The 8,638-nt window shown below is 45.1% G+C and overlaps 1 protein-coding gene across 1 annotated transcript in view; it reads right to left on the reverse strand.

The window, feature by feature from the left end:
* Window positions 1-229: 229 nt before the first annotated feature.
* The window catches only part of klf5a (Kruppel like factor 5a), a 13,497-nt gene continuing 5,088 nt past the window's right edge, over window positions 230-8,638 (reverse strand). Inside the window, exons 4-5 of the mRNA XM_019860297.1 lie at window positions 7,183-7,242; window positions 230-3,143 (exon numbers count right to left, since the gene is read on the reverse strand). Coding sequence (XP_019715856.1) covers window positions 2,965-3,143; window positions 7,183-7,242 — 239 coding nt within the window. The 3' untranslated portion in view covers window positions 230-2,964. The remainder of the gene's footprint in view (window positions 3,144-7,182; window positions 7,243-8,638) is intronic.

The raw sequence follows: 8,638 nt of genomic DNA on the forward strand, positions 1-8,638 counted from the left end.
AATGTGGCAAAGGAGACAAAGGGTGACAAAACACTGCGACACATTTGTCAAAGTGTCAGTTGATTGTTTTTCTTTTATTAGGTTTTCACTCAGTTGAAGAAAAAAAACAACTTTGTCTTTGGAACGTTAAACGAACAAAAGAGAAAAAGGTTAAAAAAAATAAACATTTGCATGACAGAAATTGACATGAAAACATTTTTGAATGCGGGGCAAACTCCTCTTTTTTTGTCCCTTTGTTTTACAAAAAAAAACAAAGCTAAAAAAAGGTATTTACAGTGCATCAATATGTATTTACATTAAGGCATTATTTTATTTTTTATTTTTTTGCTGGGGCAGAAGACGGCGATGTGATAGCAACCCCACTTGTACACAAATAAATAGTCAGATGTCGCGTGATTTTGACGTTTACAGTGCTAGTCTCTGGATGCTACCTGCTGTGAGTCAACACACACACACACACACACACACACACACGCACACACACACACACACTTTGGACTGTTTGCATGTCGGCTGATGAAACGTTTCACCATTCCTTTTGTTGCAACAATAAAAAAAAAATGAAAGAAAAACAACAACAGCACCGTGATTGTTTGAAAGTCTCAGTGCAACACAGCTTTGCTACCATGAATTCCAACACAAGGCAGACGACATCGAGGCACTTTGAGGAAAGGTTGGAGATGCTGACAGGCTTTGGTTAAAAAAACAACAAAAAAAAGAGCTGGGAAGATGCACGGCAAAAAAGAAAAATGAAAAGAGGAGGAGACGAGAGAGTGTTTTTTTAAGCCGCTCGTGTTTGTGTCTGCTTCGCTAAAAGACAAAATGAATAATTGATCAGCTAATTGCTGCTCTTTAGCAAACTCCCTCGCTGAATTAAAAAAAAAAAATCCTTCTATAAATCCGCCTCGCCCCCTTTTTCCCTTCCTTCCATCTCCTGACGCACCGATCGTCTAGCGGTGTCGTTTTTTATTGTCTCATTGGTCTGCATTATCTTTTTTCGTGTGTGTGTGTGTGTGTGTGTGTGTGTGTGTGTGTGTGTGTGTGTGCAAACAAAATGATTTGATTGAAAAACAAACAACAACAACAAAAAGCACAAACGAGATATTCCAGTTCTAGGAAGTAACAAAATAAGATTTGGCAAGACTAGTTTTGCACATTCATTCAATCATCCATTTGCCACGCCGCATGTTTGTTTGTTCGGGTCGTGGCGGACTTGGGCCAAAAGGCGGGCAACACCCTGGACTGGTCGCCAGCCAGTCATACGACTCACAAAAACATTTTCATGGTGAACCAAAAATGTAGTTCGCACGAAAACTCCATTTGACCTTTCTGAATGCGCATGTCCAACTGTCCGATGTTTTTTTTTTGTTGTTTTTTTTTGCATAAAACGGTGTCCTCTAAACAGCTGAATGGCAAAAAATGACAACCGGTGTGGAGCTGCATCGATGACCCGATAACTAATTGATCGTCAAATGAATGGCTGATCACTTCTGATCACCGAAGCCTAAAATTGTCCCAAACGTCAAAATTTCAGCCTATCGGCGGTCGATCTTCTCATTGTCTTGAGTCAAAATAATTTGCAAAAATCCGCTTGGACTTTGGAAAACAATTTTTTGCCTATTTTCTGACTTTTTACGGACCAAACCGGCCGCAGAAGCAAAATTCATTCATCATGATCGTTTCCTTCTCATGCAATGGACTATCCCATCTTCTCACTGCACATGATTCAGGAAGACTATCACCCCCCCCCCCCATTTTTTTTTTAAATCAAAACCACCTCAACCTTTTTCATGGCGACACCAAAATGTGAGTACAACCGACAATAGCAAGAGCCGTTTGCTCGTTGCAGGAACATTTGGGAGAATTGAGAAGATATCGTGCAGCTGCACCTTGGGAAGCGAACCGCAACATCGAGAGCGGTCGGCGCGTTCACATTGCATCGTTTCGTGAAGCGTGAAAATGGTGAAGCGACACAGCCCTCACATTTGTTTGCATTGCTGCTGTCATCTGATTTATGACTTCGTGACTTCTGCTCACGCAGCACTCGCTTGACAGAATTTTGGGGAAGCCGTCACGGCGAGCGCCGTGTCCCGCTGTCGAGCAAGTTCGCAACCGAAGGAGATAAAGTGTCGTTCCGATGAATTAAGGCTGCGTATGCCTTTCGCCTCACTTTTTAAGACCAGAACATTTCTGTATAGTAAAGCGGACATTTATTGTCATAACGGGTTGACTTATTGCTTGCGTTTGTTCAGAGTACATTGGAAGAGCAACTTGGGAAGAAAAATAATAAAAGAGAGAGTCGCAACATCAAAGGGCGGGACTGATTATTTTTCAAAATCATTCAGCGCCACCGTTGATCACTTGTCAGGACTCATTCTGGTCTCACGATGTCAAAATGTGACCAGCGCGATGACGAGGACTAAATCAGGAATTTATTGGCCCCAACAGCCAGTTGTGCAGAAAAATCAAACAAACAAACAAACAAAACAAAACTTCACAAGCATTTTAGGTTCATCCGGAAAAGTCACCCTGTTGCGAACAGGCCAGACAAACAAAAGCAGTCACACTCCCATTCACACCCGTGGACAATTTAGAGTCTTCAATGCACCTCGCGTGCATGTTTTTCGGAATGTGGGAGGAACCCGGAGAACACGCCAACGCCGCACTTGTCCAACGGAGCCGAGACTCCGATCCCGAATCTGACAACCGTGCGGGGCACGTGCTCACCGCTCGTCCGCGGGGTTAAGTGCCATCGTTCCGCTCATCAACGGATTGCCGGACCTTTTTGGGGCCGGTCTGGACTGAGTGCATCTGAAGCTTCCAGTTGTTCCCGCTCCACCGAGAGGAGTCGGTGTGGAGAAAAAAAAAAAAAAAAAAGTAATAACCCCCCCTGCCCGAAATGAAGAAAACAACACCACCAACAACAAAATGGCATGAGCGAGCGCGTCGGGCGTGGTCAAAGTGTTAGTTCTGGTGCCTCTTCATGTGCAGGGCCAGGTGGTCCGAGCGGGAGAAGGAGCGCGAGCACACGGCGCACTGGAAGGGCTTGGCGCCCGTGTGCTTGCGGTAATGGCGCGTCAGCTCGTCCGAGCGGGCGAAGCGCCAGTCGCAGCTGTCCCACGTGCATCTGTAAGGCTTCTCACCTGCGGCGGGGGGGGGGGGCACAAATGAGAGACAGCGTCAGAAAAGGACCACGCGCTCAAGTATGTAGCGGCACTTTCATTGACGAGTGGGGCCCGTTGCTCAGTTTTGCCACCTTGTCCATTTTTGGTTTTTGTTTTGCTTTCTGAAGCGAGCCGAAAAATGGAGGACAATCGAGGTACTTTTTGGCCTCTCATGATATATTTTTTTCAGAAACTATCAGGATAAAAGTTCGCTTTATTTTTTAATACGATTGACGTCATATTGGAGCATAGATCAAGCATGTTCTTCTTAACTCCTGCACTCAAGTAAAAAAGTACAGACTCTAAAATGTAAGCGGTGTAATGTCGAGTGAAGAACACAATGTGATGCAAAAAAACCCCATTCAAAGTGATTATTTTAATCATCCATTAATCAGTCATTTTTTGTCAATTAATAAATCATTCAGATTTAAAAAAAAAATTCAATTTCTTTATTCAAAAGGAGGACACGATTTCAAATTGACAGTGTAGAAATTGCACAAGCATTCATTATGAGTCAGTTCCGGCTTTGTTCCAGAACCGGTCGGTGAATTGGCAAAAATGTTTTTTTGTTTGTTTTTTGTTTTCTTCTTTTTGGAGAGGACGACAGAAAACAGAGAGAAGCGGAAATTCCAAGCATTTGGATATTTTTAAATTGAAAAAGCCACTTCAATGATTTGCTGACATCATCTTGAGATGGCACCGGCTCAACTTTTTAGAAAGGAGAAAAAAACCCTTCCCAAAGCTAACATTGTGAAGTGACTACCCCTCTCCCCCCAAAAAATTAACAATTAGCTAAATTAGCTCATGTTAGAAAAAAAAAACACCTTACTTTACGCATTTTTTTTCAGATGCAATGGAGAATTTTTTTGAACAGCAGAATCTATTTTTTTTTCCTTGGGGTGGCCCACAAAACAGCACATTGGCCACAAATCAAAAGGCAAATCTCCAAATGTGTCGCATCGTCGTGGTCATTCATGCTCCGTATTTTCAACAGCGGTCCCGTAGATCCGCCCATCGCAACCCGACTGTGCGGTTCTCTATTCGTCTTTTGGACATTGTGCCGACGCACGGTCGAGTAAACCGTCTCTGTGAGCATTGACGATGACATCCAGGTGACAAAGTCATTCACGCCGAATCGTAGTGAGTGACGGATTAGCCGGAACTGGAAAGACGGGTTGGCTTGGCTTCATCGGCATGTGTGCTCGCTGTTCTTATAGTACGTGGTGTGCCAGAGACATTCAGGCTTATTATTGTTATTTGTGTACTCTAATTTACTTTAAAAAAAGGGGGAGGGGGGCAGGAAACGGTGCTGGCCAGGCCTTAATAAAAAAATAAAATAAAAAAAAAGGCTGGCGGAAGGCGACCACATTGGTGGGTGAGCGGAAAAACGTAAAGGCCGTTAGCATTAGCACCGATGCTTGTGCCAACGCAACACGGGGAGGTGTCTCCGGGCTGGTTCGCCGACATTGCGGATGACTAAAGGAGGCGATTTGGGGAGGTCATTCGAGTAACAGAAATGCTATGGCGCTTTTGACAAGCCAGCGTCGGATCCGCGATGATCCCAAAGCCATTATCTTGCATCAAATGATTGCAAACGCTGCCTTTGACACATCATTGGGCACTCGCTGAAATGATTTTTCTCTTTTTTTGGTGGGGGCGGGGGTATAATTATACTTTCTACATTTGTTTTTACAGTTTCCCCCGTTATTATCATCACTTTCCTTCGCCAATTGGACGGGGGGAGGAGGGGACTACACGCTCCGGCTGCCTTATAGCGACTCAAATTTCCACTTCGCTTCACATCGCCAAATAGTGTTCCTTCACTTGCAAAGGGCACACAATTTGGCCGGCGCCCACCTCGGTCTGCGAGATGTACCTCATTGTCATTTGGCTAGAAAAAAAAAAAATGAAAAGATCTATATGCTTTATTATTTAGAACTGTTTTTAAAACCGAGGAGGGAGTGTGCAGAGGAAACAAGGAAACGGGCAGGGAGTTCATCTCTCGCAACACAAACACACACACACACACACGCACACACGCACACAAACAATCAGGGTAATGGATGTTGATGGAGATTAGAGGGGAACTCCCGTGGGGACCCAAACGCATTAGGAATCATCTCATACAGATTAGTGGCAGGTGGATGTGTGCGGCCGTGCGCGAGTGTGTGCGCAGTCAAGCGTCTGAATAAGAGTGGCGCATCGAGTAACAAAAAGACAGGCGACGAGGGAACGCGGGGGAGCGGGGATGGTGGGGGGCATCCTGAGAGGGTTTTGAAGGTGGAAGGAAAAAAAAAAAAAACCCCGGCGAGATGGAGTGTAAGCTCCAAAGAACAGACAATACAAAAATTGGTTGCGTGTCTCTTTGTGCATCCAAGCAATGTTTAAATGTCGTGTCCTAGCCCCCCCCCCTTCGACTCCATCCGACTCGACTAAGGTGTGTGTTGTTGGCCTGCGTGTGTGCAAGACGTGGAATGTGTAGATATCAACAGAAGCTTTGTTTAGTTAGCTGCTCCAAGGTGGGGCCCCCGCCACCCAAAAAAAAAAGAAGCCTCGCAGGCCCTGCTTGTTGCTTCTGCTCGTCCAAACTAACATTGGGGACCACGGGACGGACCAACAAGAGAGGAAGCGTGGAAGCAAAAGCAACCCCAAGGGCGCTCCGTTGAGGCCGAGGCCTCCCCCAAGGCCAAATGGAAAGCTAATTGGGATCTCGAAAAGTGTTGATAGCGAGCTTGCGATGACGCTTGGGGTGGTCATTTCAAACCCTTGAAATGTTCTCCTTTTAGCGTGAGGAAAAGTTTCCATCCATCATCCCAACCGCGAATAAAATTCAGAATATGAGGTCTGTTTTTCCATCGTTTCTTCGTACTTGATTTTCATTGGTTCCATCCCGCCTCGTGAGGATTGTGACTCAAGGTACCAAATGTGGCTCCGTGCCTGACGAAGTGCGACGAAATAACGATGTCAAGTGTGATTTTTGAACTCACTCGATCAGGTTTGCATATCGCGCACCCACGACATGATTGCCTACGTCCAAAAGAAGTCCCGGATTCGCACCTTCAAGCGCGGTGCTTGTGCACAAATTTTCACCGAAAACAGCGGTCAACAAATTTTTACGACATTTTAACAAAAATCGGGATTGCGTGTAAACTCTGAGAGATGAATGACTCCAAATCCGCCCTCATTTTTTTTTTTCTTGAGCACATCAGGTTTTCGCTACAATAAGAAGTGATACAGTCCTACATTTTGTGATATTTAGGAATTACTAGGTGAGGTTAAGCAACAGGTGGAATTTTTTTGGGGGGGAAACGTCATCGCGATAAATGACAACCCAGTCAAATCCATATTGTGCAAGTTTTTCAAGGGCAAACTTACCCCCCCTTCAAAAAAAAGATAACACTTCCAAAACCTAATGTGCCGGGAAAAAAAAATGGAAGCCATTTTTGAAATTAGCATCAAAAATACGCTGAGAGCCGGCTGTGATTCAAATTTGCTGTTGACCAACCTTGATGAGAGTGAGCGGAAAAAACCCTGAAATGGCGTGCGTGCCATTTTACGGATAATAACCAAGTGCGGTAGATCTTCAAGAGCCCGGAGACCATCGGACCGCTGCCTACTTCTATCAAAAATGAGGGGCGGGGGAAAAAAATGCTCCGATGAATGCGGCACGTATGCGCCGCGACTTGACAAACCTCACCAAGTCGCTCTTGACGGGAGCATTTCTCGGTAAGCGAGCGGACATACTCCGAGTGTCACCCCAAGCATTTCTCGGTAAGTGAGCGGACATACTCCGAGTGTCATCCCCCCCCCCCAATCCTGTCACACTTCCACCTGTTTTGATGGAATAGTATATTGGGCAGATGATGCGGAATGGCGCGGCGGGCTACATTTACACACACACAAACGCGTGCCAGGAGCGCAACACTCTGCCCGGCAACACGGTGCCGGGCGCGGCCGCCGAAACATGAGTCGGGCGATTCTTATTATTATCGGAGAGAGGGACGGAAGACGGTCTTACCCGTGTGGGTCCTGAGGTGGGCTTTCAGATGGGACGACTTGGTGTAGACCTTCTTGCAGCCTGTCGGGACAGAAATCAAGGGGCAAATCAGTCACCATCATGCGTCAACTTTGTCACTTGGAGTGAAATGTGGGTCCTTTGAGTGGAAACGATTGTTCTGCCATTTGAATGGCGACAGCTGGACACACGTGGTGATTGGAAAAAAAAAATGGCTAAGGTCCTGAATACATAAGGTCAATTCGCGGAGCCCTGAAGTCAAAGCAAATACGGTGCGTCGGTATTTCGCTGTTATGCTGCACGCAAATGGAATGAGTGGCCAACAGAATTTTAGTTCGGCCCAAGTCGAAATGCTTTTAAATCCAGGTCAAAATGACGCCCCCCTTACATCTGATTAAGGTCTTTTAGAGCATTTGTAGAACCGATTTTTTCCCCCCAAAATCACATTCTGGCACTTTTTTTGGTTGTAATTTTAAATTCTCCATTAAAAAAAAAAGTCTTCAATTATTTTGCCTTTAAATATTTTGTCAAGCAGATTGAGTGACCTTGTGAATGAAATGCGCTCTATCAATAAAGCACCTTTGCCTTGCCATGAGTACACTCTTTGGCCTTGTGATTAAAAACGATAAATAAATATAATTTAAAAAAAAACAAGGTGCACAAGCAGAATAACTTGAGTGTCTTCCATTCTTCCACTTTCAGTTCCTCTTTTGGCCTACTAGCGTGCAATCATCATGACAAAATGAACGCTGAAAGAGATTTCCATAAAGCGTTTGGCTATGCGGCTCGAGCACCAGTAGACTCTTTGTTCTCACTAGTAAGCGCACGCCGACTAGTTGGACCTTGTCGTCGGACTGGTGCGGGACAGTTTGATACGAAGATTGAATTGCATTCCAGTTGGCTAAAAGGCGCACGAGTGTTGGGGAGTGGGGGAAAAAAAAAAATCCCCAAAACGTTTTTAGTAAGACGGGCAAGAATTCTACTAGTGCACCTGAGTCGTGCTGAATTTCTTTTACTAGTAAGGAGAAAGAGGGTACTGGAGGTGGGGACTTAAGTCGGGTCATAAGGAGGGGCTTGCGGGATTCGTTAAACAATTTCCCGGCCAATTTTGTGAAATTTTCTACGGCACGTCCCTCCCAGCGGCCAAATGTCTCAAAAAGTCATGTTCTCTGATTTAAAAACAACAAGCCACAGAAGAACAAACAGGTCGAACCACACGTGCTCGTTATTATCGCAATTGAGACAATTAACATTCGCGTCTGCGTTCGCAATGCGCTTTTTCAGCGGGTGCGCACTTTGAAAGGTGCCCCAAGTGAATTTTGGAGATTCTCTTCCTTGACGCGTGAGAGCACTTTGCATCATTTGAATTTGAAGACGTGCGCAAACACGCTTACGGGGAGGTCCGCCGTTAAGTCTCCTTTTTTTTTTTTTTTTTTTTTTCTAAATCTCAGCACCTCCT

Source organism: Hippocampus comes, unplaced genomic scaffold (assembly GCF_001891065.2).
Source record: "Hippocampus comes isolate QL1 unplaced genomic scaffold, H_comes_QL1_v1.1 scaffold39, whole genome shotgun sequence".
Classification (NCBI taxonomy): Eukaryota; Metazoa; Chordata; class Actinopteri; order Syngnathiformes; family Syngnathidae; genus Hippocampus; species Hippocampus comes.